Below are 22,392 nucleotides of genomic sequence, written 5' to 3'. Positions count from 1 at the left end.
GTGGTGTTCCCTAATGTGGTCAATTGTGCAGTGTCACAAATGTCTGCCAGCAGATTGTGTCGGGGTTGGAAGGATAAGACAGTGGAACTGAGTAGCTGGAGACAGGGAGAGATGACTAGTTTACTCAGGACTGTGGCTGAATGTTGAACCACAGCCTGAAGGTATGTCTGTGAAGCAGGTGCCACTGCTCATGTCAATTGTAAGCTGGTTAACTCGGGTATTGCTAGCAGCATAGTTGTTGCACCACAGACTACATCAAAGCTTGCAAAACCTGCTTGAGATGTTTGGTAAGTTAGACCATGAGAGTTCTGTGCTTATGTGGATCTTCTGCTGTCTTGGTACCTGAGCTAGCTTGGATATAGTATAGCCACATTAATATGTTCACCTGAAGTAAGCCAAAATATTAAATTACGAGTTCCTTAGCTCTATCTCGGGATAGTGTTACATGACATGGATACTGACTTGCTTACCAGGGAAAGACGAGACCTTGCTCCAGTTTGTTCCTCTCTTGCCCCAAGTCAGTTGGTTCAGAGCTAAACAGACTCATTCACTTAGTGGAAAACGTCCCGCTGCCTTTGGAATTTTGCTGGGTTTGTGAGTTGAAATGAGTCCCAAAGGGGACTGACAAACAGCAAAACAGCATAAAGGTGTTGGGAACTCGTGGTTGGAAGTGAGGAAGAAGGGTGCTGGCTCGTGTAAGCTGACACTGCTGGCCTGGCTGTCATAGCGGAGCGGGCTGCCACGATGATGTCTGCCACGCTTACTGCAAGGTGACTCTTAAGTCATTTGTCTACGTGACCCATAACCACAGCAGTGGTCAAAACATAAAATCGTCTTGTGAGAGCAGAATTTCCCAGCTGGCAAAGAAGAGATGAGTTGTTGTCTGTCTGCTTTGTAATTCTCAGATGTTTCAAGTAGAATTTTTAAGCTCTCAAAAGTCATTTTGGTTAGAACTTAGTTTTTATTTATTGATAGATAATAGTTACGTACTACTTCTTCTGCAAAACTCAGAGACCCACTTGTGTGTACATAATTAATACAAAAATAGTAGATCTGACCTTGTTTTCTTGTAGAGAAGGGTAAAAATTATGGTTATATTTTTAAATAAGATTTTCCTTTAGAAAGAAATGTTTGCCATGATTCAGATTTATTTCAATCCGTTTTCCTTCAGTAAGGAAATTCTTCCCAAACACATTTCTTCAGAAGGCAAAAGTTTCCACCCAAAGGGGGATTTATGTTAATAATTTGTTGAAATGTAGTGCTTTTGAGTAATATGATTTAATAAATGAATATGAGAGCTCAGAAATGCTTTCTTCATTTTCCATTAGATCATACAGTGTGCCCACAGACTGAAGAACTTTTAATAGTTTTATTTCATTTTTTGATTGAAAATGGGGCTCTAGGAAAAACAATTGTGCAAATGTTAATTCTCTCTTTCTCCATCAGTGATTGCTGTGTTTTAGGCAAGTACTGTGTAGTTTCCTAGAGGAAAAAATGAAAATTCATTTTAAATGTTTATTTTGCGTGTGGCTTGTTACACCCTTGTTATCAATAGATGATTAAATATTTGACCACCCATTAGTGTTCTTCTGTAGTGTAAAGTCATATGGTGAACTTGTTATTTCATCGGTAAACTTTTAGGGTTTGGGTGTGCACCTGAGAAATCTCATGCATGAGGTGCATGGCAGAGTGGGTTTTGATACTGCAAACATTTACAGACAGAGGCAGCTCATGTGCATGTAGCAACTGCAGTAAATACTTGAATGTAGAAGGTTAAGCAGTTAAAATGTGCAGAGTTGGAGTCATGTGAATTAGGTCAGTAGTGGAAATTACTTTGCATTTATCATGAGCCTTGCAAACGTGGGTCTGCGTTTCAGGAAACCAGCGTATACTTCTACTGTAGTTTGTGGAAGGTTCTGAACAACAGAACCAAGGTCAAGACTGAGATATTTACACAGTCCCAAATGGCAGGGACAGTCTCCTGAAGGCAGATCATTGGTTTTAGGCTTTATTAGACCCTTACTTTAATTACCACCTCATTACTTGCTCTGCTTCCACAAAAAGTACTCTGTACTGTCATTTTCCCTAAGTAACTGGAAATGTGATTGAAAGGGATGTTTAAAGTGAGACTAATTCAAGATTAAATAGTCACAAATTATATTATTGCTACATGTAAACAAATTACTTGCATATCTGATTTTATTCAGATTACTTTTCAAGTGGTAAATAATGCTTTATCACTTATATAGTGCTCTTACATCTTTAGAGTGCTTTTCTCACATTAATTAATCATCATTAAACACTCTGAGGTGGGTAGGTTAATACTATTATCCCCATTTTGCAGATGAAGAAATGTAGACTGAGAGGCTGTGATTTGCTCAAGGCCATATAGAAGAAATAGATTCAGAGCTGGGATTAGATCTGTGTCCCTAGCTTCTAATTTCAGAAGACCAGCCAGATTGTGAGCCGCAGTTTTGAAGCAAAATACTCAAGTATGCATATAGAAACAGCACATATTTACTTGGCCTCTTAGATGCCTAATTTGCAGTTTGTTTAAACGGAAACTGCTTTTGTGCCGTGCTACAGATTTCCATGTTCATACCCACAAGTGTGGAAATAGCCTCTCATTCATTTAGGAACTCTTCCTAATCTGATGGGGCATTTTTATCTTCATCATTTTCATTGGAATTAACTTTCTTAAAAATACCAGTTTCTCGTTCTTTAGACTTGAACGTAACTGTGTGACTCAGATACAGCAGGTTTAGCATTGGTACCCGAAACTGTCTACAAATAATACTAGTACTAGCTCTGTTGCTTATAATTTCTCATGAGCTGAGACATAAATAAAATTCTGACTTGGCAGCTTGCCTTATTGCTGTTCAGAACAGATGAGAGGGAGAAGAGTCGCCCTCAGTGTGCTAAAACCATCACCTTTGTACGCAGTGCCTAGCTGCTTAGTAGAGGGACATTCACATGCATACACTCCACCTTGGAGAACTACCTAAATAAAACAAAATAGTATTGGACTGGAGAGGACAGCGGAACTATTTGTGCACCACCCTGATAATCGGAAGCACCACAGACCATTACATTCAGCTGTTAGTAATGGGAGCGTGCGCAGGAGCAACAGGTAAGGAAAAATGAGGTGGAAGAAAGAGGTGCCCTTGTACGTGAGGGTGAGGACCTGCTGGGCAAGGTGGGGTTATGTGCAACAGGTTAGAGATCCATGGGCATGTACAGGTAAGAATCAGCTTCATGCTACAGCATCCTTCTCACCTGTCTTTACTCCCAAGGAAACATTGCAAGTCATCGTAGTGCCTGGCTGCTGAGGTGGGAGATCTGGCTTCTGTAACTAGCCCTGTTCCTGAGCAGTGTTAGTGGTTAAGTTACTCAGCCTGCAAAATCTGTGCAGTGCTTTTCCAAAATGCTGTAAACTTTAATTCATGGAAAAGTTTTTGAGCTCTCGAGATGGAAGATCCCGGAGAAGGTGAGATATAAATAGGCAGATTGGAAAGAGAGAAAGTGTTGCAGACAAAAGGTATCTTCTGCCTTCAGACAGCTAATGAAGTCTTTGGCTGTATGATACGAGTTGTTTGGGGGTGATTTGGTGTCACTAGCCTGCAAGCTGCCCCATGTTCAGATTGGCACAGTGGAACTGGGGGACGCCTGAGAAGTGATCATAGGTCTAAAGCTGATCCTCCTGCTCTGCTGTGACTCTGCTTGTGAAACCTAGAAACAAGAGATTCCCTAGAAGCAGCAATGTACACTTCCCTTTAAATAGCTCAACCTAGTAGTAATGGGAGCAGAACCAACATGTAATCTCCTGCTTTAATGGTTTGGTTTTTAATCCAGAAGGATTTACGCTTTGGGTTACAGGTGCACAGAGGTGTGCTCTCCTAGGGCTGTCCCCGGGGGGGCTGCTTGTGGAGCTCCCAGGAATGGCTCTGTCCCGTCCCGGGCCTGAGAAGCACTAAATTTTAATAAGTTGCTGTTGGAGTAAAGGAAGGAAACAAGGTATATGCCCATTTGCTTTCTTTTAAGACTATGGAATGTGGATCCTGTTCTAATAACCAGACCCATGATTAGGTAATGTTAAGTTTGCTGCAGGAGTAGTTTAATAAATATTTTAGTATGCAGATAAGCCATTGATAACCGGATGCGTTCACAAACTCATACATTTTTATGTCTGAAAGGGGAGAATTCAGAGTTTATTGATACCACTTCCACTACAATGTCTTAAAAGTAATGCATAGTTGGTGGCACTGGGTGTCCAGACAAATTGAACTCAAATGAACAAACAAACCCAGGTCATTTATTTTATTTACCCTGAAAGGAATTTTTGTTCTTTAATTGTAACTCTAGATATAAATTATGTGTGGAAGATAGACTAATGATTTTCCTGTGTTTGATTAAAGGCAAAGAATCAGAGATTTGTTTATATATTTATCTATTTGTTTCTTTGCTGTGATAAGACCAGTTATCCAAACAGTGGGACTGACCTAATAAAGGACATATGCATAATTGATCTCCATCTGTTTTTCAATATTTATTCTCTCTCTATTTTTTTAATAGAGCTCAGTTCCAGAAGTACACCCTGAAATATTTTTAAGGTGGTATATTTTAGCATTTCTGTAAAAGGTCTCATTTTATGCTGGCCACTGAAATGAAAAGGTTTGTTGTTGGTTCCACCCTTTAGTATCCCTTCAAGAGAGATTATATCAAAGAAGAAGAATTAAATTAAAATTGATTGGTGTTATTGATTTTTCTTTTCTTTTTTTTTTTTAAAGGGGATAAAGGGCGATGGAAACAGCGTATGCCCCTATGCTGTTTTACTGATGGACTATTTTTTAAAAACATAAAGAGCATATGTGCCCAATTTACATATTTACTAATTAAAAAAGATTCCTGGAAACATTAAGTAGACTATCTTCTGTAACCTTTAACATTGTGGCTAATGGATATAGCCTAGAAATTTTCATAGAAGGTCCTCTAAATAATGTAAATGATTATGAATATGTAACTAGTTAATATGCAGCTACGAAAGGATTATCATGTAGAGGTTAATGAACATGCTGCTCTTATGGTTTGCAGGGCTTTTCTTTCTGTGCTTTTAGCTCACTTCATGCATGGAAAGTCATGTATTGGGAATGGAAAGCTTCCTGTCTTTTCTATCTTCATATGTAATGGGGCAATTAAACTGGAACTTTCTTAAAGGATTTCATAAACATTTTTCTATGCGTAATTATGTTGTGTACTTCACAATCACTACCAAATCTGAAAGATTGAAGGATGTTGATAGAATAGGATCTGACTTTTGTACCTATTAGTGGTGGTCTCCATTGTGTGTTAGCATTGTTATCGAACGTTGCTGTGCTGTATGACTTACACCTTTTATGGAAACTTTACTCTTCAAATGGGCTTAATATTAAGAGTATGAATTAGGGTTCTGACTTGTTGTCCTGTAGAAGTCTTCAGAATAGCTAGCTTGCACATTAAAGAAAATGTTTGCTAGGCATTTGATTTCTAGGAGTTTAAAGCAAATGATAAATTTAAACTTGACTTACATGGAACGAGCTACCTGGCTGAATTTCCTGTTAGGTTATGAAATAGCGTAACCACAAATGTAGAACTGATCCTTTTCATTTAAGTACCTTATTCTCTTTAAAGGATTACTAGCTCACAAAATAGTCCCATTTTTTTTACTCCTATATGAGTAGAAAGTACAGGGTCTGAGATCTGTTCTGCAATAGCTGCACATATGCTATCTGAAAAAAAAAATTGTCTTTCATTCTGTTGTTAGAAAAAAAGAAAAAGAATTATCTGCTCCAGTGATTTCAGTGGTACTTGAATGTATGTTATTGTTTTCTCTGCAAATTTTCTCATTAATTGCTTTCAAATGTTAGCATTATTTTGACTATAGGAAAAAAATGAAATTTGTAAAAAAAAAAAATCTAGAAAATGCTTATATTGAGAAGATGTCTAGACATATTTAATTGCCTCATGGCTTCATTGCATTTCATATAATTGAATGAAATTGTTTGTGTTATATTTTTGGTAACCATTATTCAGAGATCAGAATATGTTTTGAAAGACAAAATCTCCACGTAATTATGGCAGAGAAGGTCACAGGTTTCAGCATCCTGTCTGTTTGCTATATCTACATAGTGTAAAAAAATAGAGTTAAAAAAGAAAAAAATCTTTCATTTTAACAATGTGCTTTATTTTGTAAATTATTTTGGATCTCTGGGGAAAGCCTGTGGCATAAAGAAATAAGTGAAGTATTCAGATTGAAACTTGGTTATTTTGACACCCAGAAAGAAGGGAAGCCAGCAGCCCATAATGGTGTCAAATATCCTTGTATTTAAACACCACAAAATTAATTTGTGCTTTTTCAAATTAAAATGGCCAGTGTAAACATTTGTTGATGTACTGATAAAGGAAAAAAATGGTTTTGATGCCATGGTGTTCATTTGTTTTTGTTTTTTAATAACTGAGTATGGAAGTTACATTGGTGTCTTGTTATAATTTATGTTGTTTTCTTATTCTGCAAACATGTAACTCTGAAAATAGATCTGCAGATTGCACAGAGTACTACTTATCTTATATCGTGTGTCACCTAATAGTTATGGAGCAGGTATTGTACCAAAATATGAATTGAAAAGCTGTAATTTTTTCTGTGGTTATCAGTCTGCATTAGTGTGTGATAAAGTGTGCTGCTTAAGAACTACCATTCACATGCCTTTGCACTGACAAATAAAAATGTATATAGAAATACCACCAAATCTGTAAAGCTACTGTTCTAGTTTCTGATGCATTGACATTGCAGCTGTGTGCTTAGCCTTGTTTTTTCATGAGTAGTTATCTGTTTTAATGACAGGTGGTCACTAGCTGCCAAGAAAAGATCCAGCACTGGTAAGTGAAGAATGTTTGATTACATGTCTAAAATACTGATGAGTAACGTAGTTATATTTTAGTAAAGTATTGCTATTTATTCTAATGATAGCCAAATCCTACTAGCATGTTTTTGGGATTATAGTTAGTGATAGCTCAGAATTGTTGCAGTGTACTCTCTTTAAAATGTATATATTTTCCACTGAAATCATTACTTTAAATCACAAATACACTGAGCCTCAGTGTTTATGCTTCTGTTTTAAATACCCAGCTCATTCATCATTTTTCCCCAAGTACCTTGTGGGATGAATGCTGAATTTGCCTGATTGGTGAATAGGTACTCCCAGGGTAGAATTAATTGTTCTTGTTGTTTTCTTTCTAACTATGGAGCAAGTAGGGAAATTCTGCTTCCCTCCCTCCATCTGCTAAAACAATGTGAAAGTAATGTTTCCCTGTTCCTCCCCGCCCCCCCCCCCCCCCCCCCCCCCCGTAAAGTACATTGTAATGCTTAGAAAAGAACGGTTTGTTATGTACAAAAATTATCTCTGGGAACTTTTTTCTCTGTTGGCAATCTATGGTTAATAGAAAACATGCTTAGTAAATAATAGTTTTGTATGGCATCTGAGGAAAATGTACATTTAATGGTGAATGAAATCTTATATTATGAGTTACTGTGAGATATAACAGTTGATCTTACAGATATCAAATTACAATATATCCATGCTGTGTTTACCATGATTTTACTGAGAGAACAACAGGAGCTGTCTTGATTATTGTCTGCAGGGTTATTGCAGAATCACAGCAACTGCCCCTTTAGTGGTGAGATTAAACCTTTGGTTATACACCATCAAGCATATAATATTTTAAATTTATTTTAAGAGGCTTTTTCTTCATGCCTGAAAGATCTCCAAGCAAATAATTTATATTTAGTGTGTATCAAATGTTTTTAGTTTAAATGCACATAGGCTGCAAGCACTGGATAAGAGGAAAAAAATCAAGGCAATCTATACACATCATCATATTAAATTCTGACTATTGGCTCGCAAAAATAATCTAAAACTAATATGTTTCATTTATGTTTAAAATTGAGAGACTGCATTAATTTTCAATAAGGAAAATATTATTGAAGTGCCTACTGGTGCTGCTGTGGTGAAGTCAGGCAGAATATCCCCAGCACACATACTTTCTCAGGAGCTTTGCGGTGTTCATACCAATTTGGTCCTGTGTGAAATTCTGCATGTATATTCTTTCACTAAGCGACAGTATTTTTCAGAAATAAACTAATTGACAGAAAGCCTTAAAATTCAAACAGATTTTTAAAAGTTTGGGAAGTTGCAACAATTATTTCCTCTTATAAAAATGGCTGAGGTTTGTGGAGTAGGGTGGAAGGGTTGTCTGTGGAAGGAGGAGTCGCTCGTGTGTTTGCTTCCATGCATACTCTGGCTGTGGCCCCATGAACTTGGGGTTTTGGGCATAGACTGTCAAAAGGAAAACCTAACTTACTGACAGCTTTTATGTGGAAAAGCAGTTTATAAAGCATCCATGCAATCTTTACTTTATAAAAAATTATTTAAAATTTAGTACCCTTATTTAGGTCTTGATTGTGCAAGAGCTGAGTGCTCTTGTTTCAACTGAGTAATTTGTTCATATAAGACCTTTTAAGTAGTCAGTGACACAGAAGAATGTTAAATAGAATTGAGTGAATAACAATAGGGTTTTCAAATGCTTGGCTTCAGTATATTTCCATTAAATTATTTTTTTTCATTTTTTAGTACACTTGTTGAAGTATATTTCTAAAGCGATGAATCCAATAATGGGTCTGGTATGGGATTAGACATGTGTTTCCCCTTCTAGGGACATGTTCATAGCTGGAGTCCCAATATTCATCCTCCCTGTTCACTTTGTTTCTTTATTGTGTATGGGGACTGAGCATAGCACTGGCACACCCCAGAGCTCCTGTGACCATCAGCTGTAGGTGAAGAGGGAGGTCAGCTTCCTTCCTTGAGTAATGCTGTTTCAGGCCAGTTAATTAAAAGGATTGATTTTAATGTTCTTTATCTCCATGGTCCAGTTCAGGATGTGGCTGCACTTTTAGAGATTCCCATGGTGGAGGTTTGATATGCAAAGGGTAGTAGTCCCACTGAAAAAAGAAACATACTTTGCTCTGTAAAGCAAAAGAGCTTTTGTGGCAAGTGATTTCTCCTGTACCCTAATCAGATTATTCAGTAACGGGCAGCAGTCAGACCTTAAAGGCAGTATCTTCTTTTCAGATTAATGAAGAAATGTTGAATGACTTTCAGCCATGAAATGATGGGAATGTTTAATCCTGCTGCAAGTAGGGGGATTTTCATACCATTCCCTTCCCATGGAGTCGTCTCTTTGCATTTGAGACATGGGCGAGGCCTGCAGCTTTGGGATCATCTTTGTTTTTCAGGGGGTGGTTGAGTGCATCAGTGTCCATTTCTCAAATACAGATCTCTGTGAGGCAAAGGCTGGATTCTGTAAATATCATTAGTAATTGATTATTATTGTTGACACCAAGTTGCCATTATATTGCTTCCCCCCAAAGCATCTCAGTGAATTTTGTTTAAGATTCGTGAGTTTGTCCTTTCTCTTTGAAGGAAGTGAATTATATTTTCACTTTGATGTGGGCAATGGACAGAGAAACTTGCCTAAAATACCTGGGAGAAATCTGCTGTCAAACCAAAGCAGCAGCAAGCATCTTTTGTAAAGCAGTTACATGGAATAGAGTTTTAATATCCAAGTGGCATAAAAACCTAAATTCTTTTTTCTGGACCAGTTTAGCAACTTAAAATATGAAGTACTCCAGGTATAAAGTAGGGTGATTACAGCAAAGTTCAACTATGGAAGCAGATGAGACAAGACATAGGAGTATCAGATCCAATTTTTCATAACTAATGCTGAAGAATATTTCACTCTGCTTATGAATCTAAGAAAATCAATGATAATATTTTGAGAGTTGTGTTATCAACTATGACATTCATTTTTCAGCACATTTATAGATTGCTTTCCTGTATCATCCTCTGAAAACCTGTAATTTGCATCTTGGGTCAGCGTTGTTAAGTGTGCTGCTCCGTGCTTTCAGTTGCCTTTTATTGCAGAATTTACTACCATATATATGTTTACTATTTTGAGGTGCAAGTAAACAATATCATCAAACCTGACATTTATATGCCAGCTACTTCATGAGGAGCTGATTTCTGACCATCTTCAGAATGGCAGCGGTCCATTAAAAGACTTTTTCCTGACAAATTTAAGAATGTCTTCACAAGAGGGCTTTTTTAGAGGGAGTGTAGTTGCTTGTTTTGCACACAAAGGAAAATCCCTGCAGCAATTGAAATGTTGTATCTTGCAAAGTCCTCTGAAGAGCCGGGTGTCTACTGTGGGAATAATTTGTCTAAGTTCACCAAGGCATTTCTCTCTTGAGTAGCAACATGTAGCATGAGCCTTATTTATTTACCTTTTGGATAGAGAAGCAGCAGAAGGAATGTACCCCACCTGTATTGTCCCTTGTCAGGGATTGAAGATGCAACAGAATCCTGGTGATCAAGCCATCTTTCAGGAGTGTTGACTCTTGGTAGGAACACAAAGTTCACGTGAAAATCAGAATTAATTAAAATTTTGTCCATTTATGTCAGCTCAAACCAAGGTCGTGAATTCTTTATCATAAGTGATACTTTGAAGAATTTGCCTCTTACGAAGCATAAACTGACTTTGCAGTTATGTTTCTAAATATTGATGGTGGTATAACTGTTGAACTTGAACATGGAGTGAGATATGCCAAATCACAGTGGAAGAACTGATTCTTTGCATCATAAAACATTCAAACTCAGAAAGACATGCACAATCTAAAATAATCATGTCCCTATTTTAATACACGTTATTCTGGAATAATCTAGCTATTATGTTTGTCATCACAAGTCTTTTATAAATAAGTTATTAAGTCTATCAACCATATGTGTTTAAAACAGCTTATTTTTCTGTATTTTTTGTGTGTTGTTGAATTGCTAGCAGAAAAACATTAACTCTTTACTTTAGATATGAAATTGAATCAACTTGAATTTGTCAACAGGAAAAAGGTGGAAAGTGATTATGAGGCTCTTCAGGAACGACTCCGCACGTTGCCTGATAAACTGTCCTACGATATCATGGTATGTATGCTGTAGAGTTCACACAAGAAAATGGGCTAAAATTTTTAGTAACTTGGTTATCTGCACTGGTGGTGAGGTGTTATTCAGGTTGCCATATAGTACTTTGTCATGTTATATTTATTATGATAATAGTTAAACCTTTGCTTTTCTTTCTCTCTCTTCTCTTTGAAATCCATTATAAATTACAGTATTACTTACAACTGAGAACTGATGACTTAAATGCTAACACAAAACCTGACATGTTTGATAAGTAAATCTATTGTATAGAAAACTATAATTATGACTGAATTACGGTACTTAGTCATTTCCTGAGAAGAAAGTGGCCGTAGTATTTCCTGATTCATGGAAATAAACCCTAGAACATTGATTTTTACATAAAAAGGTGCTGCTAATTTTTGTTTCACTGATCTTCACATTGACTTAGTCATCTTTTCTGGTGCTTTGAATCTTCCCTAACAACTGCACAGCTCCCTGTGTAAACTTTACCCTGTTGGCTTGCACTCACCAGAATTTTGACCAAATTGGCTTTTCTCTCTTTTTTTCCTCCTCCCTTCTCAGGTCCAATTCAAGATACATCTTTGAAGGGAGGGAAGTTGTACTGTAAATAACTGAGTGGCTAATTTCAGCACAAAGTGCCTGACTGCTTTCTTGCTTGGCAGCCTGGCTCCCTATATAGAGTTGAGCTGTTAGACAACGTTGGAATACGCTTACCATGTGGGAAAAGAGAGTGTTTCCCTTTCCTGTTCTAATGATTCAGCTCTGGATTTTGTATGTGTAGTCTATTTACCATGTGTATATGTCTGGCCACATGATATAAAGCAAAAAGATTGTGTTGTTTTGAAGCATAGAAAAAACCCATTTTTAAAAAAGCTGGATAGGGCTTATTCATAGTTAAAGCAGCAATGTCAACTCACATCTGTTATTTTAAATGCATATAAATAGTTCCTATCCTGTTAGCCAAATATTTTCATATGTTTTCAATTTTGCTTTCATCATTTTGGGGGAAGAGTGAACAGGCAAATGGTGCAGTCTGCTATGTGAAAACCAAGTCAGGAAGGGTACACGTGTAGGAAAAGCACATTCTACATAGTCTTAACGTCAGGATCCTGCCTGCTGGAAAACTGTTTCAAGCACTGGTACCCTCCTGGATACTGAAGCTAGGGAAGACTGCTTTCCAAGGAGACAGATCCACTAGGCCAAGTGCTCTGCTTCATCACAAATGCAATGAGAAAGCGAGTGCTGTCCTGAGGAAATGAAGAAGGCAGCAGAGGAATAAAGTCAAGGGAACTGGCTGAGACAGATCTCTTTTTACCTTAAGAAAGAGAAAACTTGATATGTATGTGGTTCTTAGCTTTTTGCCACCTCCATTTTAACTTTGATTTTGGCCTCCTAATTTCTTGGCAATTGAAGCCCAAAGGCAGCCAGGCAGGTGGCGGTAGGTCTGAGGGTAAGAATGCAGGGGGCTCGTGCAGGAGACAGGAGCGAGGGTGGCCAAGGCCACGTCAGTGATAGGACTTGCCCAAGCACCGTCTGTAAAGTGTGAGCTGCGGAAGGTGTCTTAATTCATAAAAACAATGTCCCATACATTGTAATACACGTTAAAACGGGGGTTACACATTTTAAGCAGCACCTCTCAAAGTTACAAAATGTGTTCATCACCAACATTCTCATGTCTGAAGTATTCTGGTTTTATGTATTGTTGCTGTGCCTGGAGGGTCACTAGAGGACAGGCGTTGCTTGCTGGAGCATCGCTCGAAGGTTGAGGTCTGCGTGCTGGTGAATGATAAAACAAAGTGAGGTTAAGCATGGTCTGTGATCCTGCTAGTCATCCCACAAACTTACACTGAGGTTTCTAGGTACTTACTATTAGATATTGAGAAAAACAACTTATCTTTGAGTTGACCATACCTATTTAAATATTTTAAAAATTTTGGCAAAGCTACACTTGCTTTTATTAGGAAATGAATGTAGTCTGTGTATAACAAATACGTAACTCACCTATACAATAATATTTTTATTATCAAGGCTTACGTGTTAGGTTTAAGTGAATTTGTTTTCCATGCAAGCATTCAGCTACACTATAGTTTTATGTCAGAAAACAACTTGTCTAGTTAAATACCACTTTTCTGATTTTGTAAGTACAATATTAAATTCAAATGGATCTGGTCATTTGAATATTTATGAAGGGTTAGTCATTAAATAACAGCTGTAAAATTTTTATTTCTTTAACTCAGTATTATACTTTTTAAAAAAAAACTAAGACATGAATGACTGCCTAGGTTTTATTTTCATTAGTGATTTTCAGCAGTTTTTTCTGTGCCTTTGACAGGTACCTTTTGGTCCTCTTGCCTTCATGCCAGGAAAACTTGTCCACACCAATGAGGTTACTGTTCTGCTTGGGGACAACTGGTTTTCAAAATGCTCAGCAAAGCAGGCTGTTACGCTGGTTGAGCACAGAAAAAAACGTATGTATGTTTCTGAACATAATAGTCAAAATTATGTATCTTTGTATTCATATATAAAATCAGTAGCATCTACTCTCTTGGTTTTTTTTTTTTTTTGTGAGATCACTAACAGAAGTCTCATTCAAATGTAATATCAATTTTGGACCATATCTTCCATCATAGTATTTTATTGGATATGTCTTAATTTTTTTAAAACATCTAGCCAGAGCTTTATTTTTAATGATACATCAGCTTAACTTACCAAAATTCAGGTTTTGATGTTAGATGTTAGAATACAAGATCAGTCAAGATTTGTTCATTTGTTTATTATACACAAAAGTAAAAAAGGAAAAACAAAACAAACCCCCCCTTCACTTTTCTTTAATGTGAGAAATGCTGTGTTCTCTTCCAGAAAGTGAACATCACATTGTACTTTTGCTCTTGGTTATCTTATTCCCTATATTCTATTCTCTTGTCTCTCATTTCTTTGCTGCCTTGTCCTCTGTTGTTTGTTTTTTTTTTTTTTTTTTAAACTTTGTCCATATCCTTTTCCAGCTTGCTTCTCCCTCTACACATGCTTTACTCCTGCTTGTTGGTTTTTTTTTCACTTGCTGCTCAGCTGCATTTCTGCCTCCTGCCCTCAATGTTCTTACCCACTGGTGTGGAGAGAGACACTGGATCTCTCCAGATCAAGTGCCATTGGTGACCGCCAAATTCTTCTTACATAGCAGCACATCTCAGAGGCACATAGGCAATTCCTGGTTTTGCTTCCAGCTCTTTTTAGTTGGTGGTGAGATCTTGGCTTTGAAGAGCCAGGACCACCAGCAAGTGGTGTGCATGGCACACTGTGAAGCCTCTTTATGTTAGAAAGAATAAAATATTTGATGTAAATGTCAAGGAAGGAAAAGCACAATAATACGGAAAATAAATTGGTACCTATTAGCCTTTGCTGTTTGCTTCAGATAAGCATTTGAGTACATTTTTTTTGTATTGGTTTTACCTGTAATCTGTCTCATTCCTGAATAAGTGCTCACTGCAGCTTTACCCTGTGTATGTTACAACTACCACAACTATTTACACTGGATTTTTGTTTGAGTTCAGCTATCCATGTTGCTGCCTGCAGCAGAATACCTCAGAGGTTCCCCATCTGAATACGTTTTTTTTCTTTTCAATTCTGTGCAAGCAATATTTGTGTAAGAAAAGTTGGTGGTTTTTATAAAAATTCATTTGCTGTATTACTTTAAAATACTCTTTTATGAAGAACATTGCCAAAAGTATGTAATTTCTATTTTACCTATTATCTTTCTTAATCTGGTTCTCCTGACACAACTTTGCAATTTTCTTTCTTACTGAACTGAATCTACATTATTTATTGTGACTTTTGCAAGATCTCAGGTCCATATCTTTTTCCTTGATTATCTGATATTTTTTTCGGTGCTGCATAATATTTTTGTCACCGTTACATTCAGTGAAATCATTTGACCTTTGCATAGTAGATGTTTGAACATTAAGTAGTCTGCTGGGAGACACACAATACATGCTGGACTCTTTCCTTTATGATCTTTCAAATTGCATTTAAAATACGAACTCAGAAATACTAATTTCTTTTAAAGCAAAATAGTCATTGATGCTGGATATAAACCCTCCATTCAGCTGATAGTTAACTTCAGCTGTGTGATGGCTGCCAGTGGGAGGCTCCAAAACACTGATATTAACTAAAAACTTTTTATTTAAAGGACTATTTTCAGTTTTGGATGATAAAAACCATATTAGCACATAGGATTCTGAAAAAAAAAATAATTTTTCGTAGATACACTTTTCTCCTTTAAGAAATAAAACTGACTTAAACTCTTTCAATCATTTTCACACTAAATGAGGGCAACTTAGAGGAGAATATTGGAGATTTTATTAGTTTATTCTAATTAGAAAAAAAGTTACCTACGTGAAAGACCTGTAGGCCATTGCTATATAATGTGAATTGGCCACTTGTGGCACAAACGTGAAAGACTGATGTTTCACAAGTATTAGTTTAAAGTCTCTTTTGTGTATTGCACTGTAGTTATTTTCATAGGTATGACTTCTGACTTCACTGGCATTTTTTGGGCATAGGGGCTTCATAGTTTAGAGGGTGATGTATATTGGGCATTATCATTACATTGACACAATGTGATTTGATTTTTAGTACATAATCTTTTTGTTTTGGACATAAATTTCGTGAGTAGGTCACACACACTGGAAAAGACAGCAATGCTTACTGCAGGGGATTATATTGCAAGCAGTCCCAAATGTCCTGTGTCCCAGTCGGAAGGTCCTAACACCACAAAGCTTTTTTAAGCGTATGCTTAAGGCCAGTATGTGCTTAAAGGCTTTGATACATAGGAATTGGGGTCTGAACAGAGCAAAGAAAGGCTCATGCTGAAATTGCTTCCTGAACAGAAAGGTGACAGTACTTGTTGACGGTTTGTTTCCTCAGTGACCTACATTTGTTTTACCCAATATTACTCTATTTAATTTAGATGGATATTTCTTCATAACTATCTGGTCAGCTCTGTTCAGATCACCAAAATGAACTCAATTAGTATAGCACTAATAATTCATTGCTTTAACAGAGATTAAGAGTTATAAGGAATTAAATACATTTTCATTGCTGAGTGGTGAGGAGTGGAAGATCATCTGTTCAGAGTTTAAGTTTTCTAGTGGGACTGGCTCTTAGGTAGAAATGGGTAAGAGATTCCTGTAACTCACTCACTTCTGAGCGTTATTTCTTGCTGGTTCCAGGGAGTTTTCTGTATTGCCTTTGACTAGTTTTGTCTGGGTCGGCCCATTGAAGGCCTGTGGTCGCCAGGGGTGACCCTGTTTGCCTTTGAGGACACCACTGCCATAACAGTCAATTTAATCAAGGTTCACAGAAAATTTTCTTTACAGTTTGATTCCTTCTGTGTGTGTTGGATGCATACAAGAATGGACAGTATGAATTTGCATGCTTAAGCAGTAACAGTGCCAGATAAATCAAACAATATCAGTGAGTATAGAGCCTTGGAAGTTAGGGATAGCAATAAGAGTGTACTATATATAAAAGCTTTAAATATTACTTAGTACTAATTAGGTCACCCTTTTTGTCTTAGTAGTTTTGTTAAATTTGCTTTTTAAAGGGGAATGAGTGAAAAAATGTTTGCTTCTGTGGAATAGAGAAATACCCAGCCACAGCAGGTTAATTTCTTGGTTAAAATTTATTTAATTGAAAGGAATAATTGAAGGGTGATTGTACTGAATTTTAAAAGTAAATGCACTTCAACTGACATAGCTGTAGGAAGCCCTATTTTGGGGATACTTTTTTGTTTGCATAGCTTTTGATTTAGATACAAACTGTTCAGCATTGTGATTGGTTGAAATGTTTTTGGTGAAATTTGGGACAGTCACTCATGTCAAATTTACTTTTTCATAAATTATTGATCATGTCATCTTGAATAATATTTGCAGTAGATCTTTAATTTGCTGCATCCTGCGTGTTCAGTCAGTTCCAAAACTGTTCAAAAAAATAAATCTAGTGAAGTTTATGGAATTGCCAAGTACATTTTTAGTTGTTTTAAATTTGTTGCAGTTTGTTAAATCAGGTGGTACAGATAATGGGAAACACTTTACACATATGTTTGTGTGTAAAAATGTGAAGAAATAGTGAAGTAGATTAAAGGATATGCACACCAAATTCCATTATAATAAAAGAAATTAGCTTTTTAAGTATGTCACAGTTTAGCACAACAATAATGCAGTTGTAGTTTTTTCTCTTACAATTATCTTGCTTAAGGTACTTCATAATATTTCTGTTCTCCTCAAGGCAAGACTGTATTGTCTCAGAATTCAAAGAGGGAATAAAGATTCTTTTTGTGAATATGGGATTATATCTTTTACGTGTTTGTGATGATATAAATTACATTTTTTCTCTATATCAGTAATCGCATTAATTCTTTAAGATGGGAAATTTTTCATTACAATAGTCCCTGTGGTAGTTACTATAGAAAGAAATTAAATAGATTTTTCTTGTAAATATTTGTGGATTAATTCAGTATGCAAGGTATTCCAAGTGTCTAAACACTTTAAAAGGTGGGAAATTAAAACATGCACACAGAACTAGGAGTGGTTTTATTTTGTTAAAATTTTATCAGATAAAAAAAATCCCACTTAAAGGAGAATTGTTGAACTACTTAGCAATTGTGTCTTCAATATATGTAAGAATACCCTTGCAGTGTCATGCTGCAAATGAATTCATGAAATGAAAATACTGATTACATTAACATACAGTATTGTGATAGTACCCAATTGTAAATTGCAGTATGTAACCTTTAATACAAATATTTGTGTCAATCAAAATTGACCGATAGCTTAGTATACAGGGTTTAAAAGATACCATTGTTTTTAATAAATAAGATGATCCAGGCGGATGAGGACCAGTTTGAATTTGTTCCTTATCAGCATTTCCAGAAAAAAGGATATTGTCTCCAAAATATATGATAGGAAGGCTTTCCATTTCCCATCTGTGAATGAGTGAAGCCTTTAGAGGTTTTAATGTTTCATCCAAGGGTGAAAATAACTTCCTTTATATTCTAAAGAATGTAACACAAACTTGCCTACTCACTTTTTGGGGGGAAAAGAACAAAAAATTCAGGCAGTGTTACAAAGAAATCTATCTGTTGCTTTTCTTTATTAAATATAAGTATTTATTTTCTGCTCTTTTTCTGCATGCTGGAGAATTTTCTTTCACTGTGCTTTTGAACATTTTTTTTGGCGATTTTTTCAGTTATCGCTTTTTAGTTTGATAACCTCCATCAGTTCCTTCCTTAGCCTTGTTAAGTTAGGAGCTGATTCGGTGGAGTGCTAAGTGCTCTAAATTTGCTCTGCAGTTCCCAGGAGGTGTTTGGTTTCTCACAGGACCACAGTTTAGGTATTTTAACCAGAACACAGTGGAAAAAAAGTAAGGAGAATAGACTCCTTTCTATAAGTTACATACTGTGATTCAAAGAAGCCCCTACCTTTTTATAATTCTTACTGGACAACAGAGGACTTGTCCAAATGCCAGCCTCCTTCATTTAGGAGGAATTTAAATGTATTTGTATAATTCTAGCAATTACATAGGTGTGTGAACCTAAAAGAAACGCGTTGCATTTACTTAGTGTTCCTAAAGCCAAATTACCTATACAAATTTTCACAGAAGAAAATCCGAATGACTTTGGTTTTGATACCAAGGGAACATGAAAAACAGACTGAAGGTTGTCTTTAAAAGGCGCAAGGCTACTGCACAAAGGGTGGCATTGCATTTTAAAGAACTAGTGCAGTTGCTGTTAAAAAGAATGAATTTATTTATGGTGTTGCAAGCACAAAGAGAGCTTAAATCCATATACACAAAAAGCAATCAGGATTCTCTTTTGAATCTTAAATGCATCTCTAGAAAAATGAACAGAAAAGAATAGAAAAACAGAGAAAGGTGTGTTGAAAATCTCTTAGGAGATAATTCTTTCTGCAGAACTGCAGATCTTACTTGTTTCAAGTAATCTGTGATAGTTTGTTGGAAAATTATTGGCAAAAAAAAAATAGTTTGCTGCTGATTAAATATGTATTTATTGAAATACAGTTAAAAATCATCAGATGATTGATCTACTTATGCAGACCCTTAAAAGCAAGAAAATAAGTAACGCACTTAAAATAGCATGCCATAACTCAACCCATTAATAGTACTTGTAATTGTACTGTAGTGCTGTGCTTTTGCAAGAAAATACCTTCCATCTCCAAAGAATTCAGAAGTGGAGTATGTGCATTAGATTACATGATACTTTACCTCCAGCCTTAGTAGGATTAACATGCTCCATTAACAGACTGCATGGTAGGTATTCTTGTTTTGTTCAGGGGTCAGTCATAATTGTGCTAGAAATTGCTGATCAAAGATTTTGCATGCCAAATGCTATTCTGTGGTTCCCCCATGTAATTTCCCTTCTGCACCTGAAATGGGATGGTGGCAGCCCAGTGTTTCCATGGTGGGGAGTGAGAACCGCTGAGGTGCTGCCTTCAGGGGCATGTACTCAGTTCTCACTCTGAAGGAACTGAGCCACTGTCAGTAATTGAGGTAGATGGTTGTTCCCTGGCTTGTATAAATACTCTGTGTGTATTTAACCATCTTCAGACTGGTTACCTTCTACTTGAGAAGCTGTGTTAGATGATGAAGAGATCTTGACTCTAAATCTCAATTGCATACAGAATTCTTTGTTTATACTTGATCTAAAATTTCTGTCCAGTCACCCATCCTCAAAAGAGATTATTTCCTAACTTTCCAGTCTTTTTCTTCTGTTATATCCATGAGACTGCCCCAAAGACTTAACAGAACGTAGCAGGGTAGACCAGGCTTCATCTCAGTTTGTCCTGTTTCACAGTCTGACTTTTCAAAATAGATCAACCTGTTCTCACTATTCTTGTCTGTTCTTACTATTTAAATCCCAGTGTAACACACAGTTTCCAGAAGTAACTAAAATAATGTCTATGATTCCCCAAATCCTTATAGACAACACTCCAAGGACATTAATGTCAAACTCAGATAATTAAAATTTGTATCCAGCCAAGCTAATTAACCCATTAAAGCCAAAACGCATATATGAGAATTTGTGTCAGTTTGGCATTAGTACGTTGTCATGTCTTGTAAAATCTGGCTTTGGTGGACTTCATTTCAACAATGAGATGTGTTCCCCAATTATTTTTTTCCTCCACGGGTGTGTATGTAGCAAGCAGAGGGCTGCTTCTTAAAAATGGCTAATGTGTAAGGAAATCCAGTTAAGTCCTTTCAGACTAATAAGGGAGCTGGGAAAGAATGATCTAAATGTAAAGAAATCTTGCTGCCTGTAAATATTCAAAGGCAGCTGCACAGAGGAAATCTACATATCCTGATTTCTGATTCAAATACCTTTTCCTTTTGGTGGTCCCGGAAAACTAGTCCTAGAGTCTCTGGCTTGTCTGTGGTGCTGAACTGTCCTTCCAAGTGGTTTAGCTGAGACATGTAAATAGGAACTACTTGGGTTCACCTGAAAGCCATGTCAGACTTTTCTCAGATTATTGGATGTGACAAAAGTTGGACAACAGCCTCTGGTTCAATCCGTCTTAAAAGGCTCTAAGAAGCTTAAACCACAGGGTAGTAAGAGGAGGAGACTATGGAGCCTCTCTTACTCTACTGATATTTTTCTGGGGGTCTCAATGAATAAAAAACTTGTAGTTCGTAAGGTGATTTGTTTCTCGCTAGGTAGAGTACATTTTAAAATTCAGTGAGTGATGTTGGAGGCTTTTACGATGCACAGTGGCAAGTTTAAAATGTGAAACTCTGAGCTTCCCCTGCAGTTAGGTGCATGAGCCCTCTTCCAGGAGACCCCTTCTTCGCCGAGGGGCTGGCCACGGACAGGCCTCTCCTTGGCCGACCGGCAGCCCCGGCTTTCCACTGGCCGGGCAGGCACAAGCGACCCAGCGGGCTGACTGGGGACACGGGGGCACAAGCGACCCAGCGGGCTGACTGGGGACACGGGGGCACAAGCGACCCAGCGGGCTGACTGGGGACACGGGGGCACAAGCGACCCAGCGGGCTGACTGGGGACACGGGGACAGAGTGTCGTGGTAATCCCGGCTGTCTGTTGACGTGCTGTGTGGCCCGGGGCAAATCACTTAAACTGTCTGTTTCTTCATCTGTAAAATAGGAGAGAGTAATACTTACCTCCCTCGCAGGGCGCTGGGCAGATTAGTTAATGCTTGTACAGCATTTTAAACTAAAACGCTGTGTGTAACTGCTCAGTGTCCTTACCTAATGGAGCAAACCAACGCGCTCCTGTCCGGAAGGCAGCATCGCAAGCTGATGCTCCAGAAGCAGCGTAACCTAGATGGCTGTTGAACAATATTTAGATATACAGGCAATGACTGAGACACTCGTGGTGTTTAAGAAACAGCTGAGCATCACATTTACTATGAATGTAAAATAAAAGCCTGAGGAAAATTGGTCTCAAGCTAGACGTTTATGTATATTGAGACTACCTTCAAGAGCTGAAAGCACAGATGGGAGCATTTTGTATGAAAACTATTGCCACCTCTCTTTGATTTGGACTTTTGAGGGTGCGTTATACACCGAAAAAAGCTGTGGACGATGTTGATAGGAATTAACTGAAGAATAAAAGCTGCGTGCGACTGCTGATCGCTGCTGTGTCCGACGGAGGATGAGGCGGCTCTCGAAGGAGTTCTGTAAGGGCAGCAGGACTCTGACTGCACATGGAAGGAGCTGTGTCCTCTGAAGGGTGTGTGTTGACACCACTTGAGACGTCAGATGCTTTTTGGAAATAGTATTTCATCCACTAGGAAATGCAAATGCAGAGCATTTTTCAGGGGAGAATCTTAAGCTATTTCTTAGAAACAGCTTAACTAATGGAGATGACTGCACATTTGACACATAGGCTGTTGTTTGGTTTAAAGGCTAATGCTTTTGAAATACCCCAAAAGTTTGAGCTATGTCTTCGTGCTTCTTGTTGGAAAGGATGGACATTTGCTTGAGTAGCCTTTTCCAAAATGCGTAATTTTCTTTCTAGACTATTTACTGCAAGCATTTTTGAGGAACTGTATTTGATACACTGTGAAATATCAAGAGGAAAAAACCCATACAATACTGAGTCTGTTAAAATTAGGATGGGAGTAATCTCACACGCTTGGTGGTAGTGTGTTTTGCCCTGGCTGTTTCATGCATAATTCCTTCCTGCATGTGCAGAGGGGGAGGAGGGATCTGAATCTGTTTGTAGAAGTCTGAGTCAGTAAGTAGATTTTATTTTGTAAGTAATACTACAAACTCATTTTGTCTACTTAAGTGCATTTTGCAATAA

The 22,392-nt window shown here is 37.3% G+C and overlaps 1 protein-coding gene across 1 annotated transcript in view; it reads left to right on the top strand.

The window, feature by feature from the left end:
• The window catches only part of URI1 (URI1 prefoldin like chaperone), a 43,028-nt gene that overhangs the window by 5,650 nt on the left and 14,986 nt on the right, over nucleotides 1–22,392 (top strand). Inside the window, exons 2-4 of the mRNA XM_074840258.1 lie at nucleotides 6,878–6,912; nucleotides 10,985–11,063; nucleotides 13,393–13,528. Coding sequence (XP_074696359.1) covers nucleotides 6,878–6,912; nucleotides 10,985–11,063; nucleotides 13,393–13,528 — 250 coding nt within the window. The remainder of the gene's footprint in view (nucleotides 1–6,877; nucleotides 6,913–10,984; nucleotides 11,064–13,392; nucleotides 13,529–22,392) is intronic.

The sequence above is a fragment of the Strix aluco genome, chromosome 14, assembly GCF_031877795.1.
Source record: "Strix aluco isolate bStrAlu1 chromosome 14, bStrAlu1.hap1, whole genome shotgun sequence".
Classification (NCBI taxonomy): Eukaryota; Metazoa; Chordata; class Aves; order Strigiformes; family Strigidae; genus Strix; species Strix aluco.
Note: the sequence above shows the minus strand (reverse complement) of the source record. Positions and strands in the feature narration are given on the sequence as shown.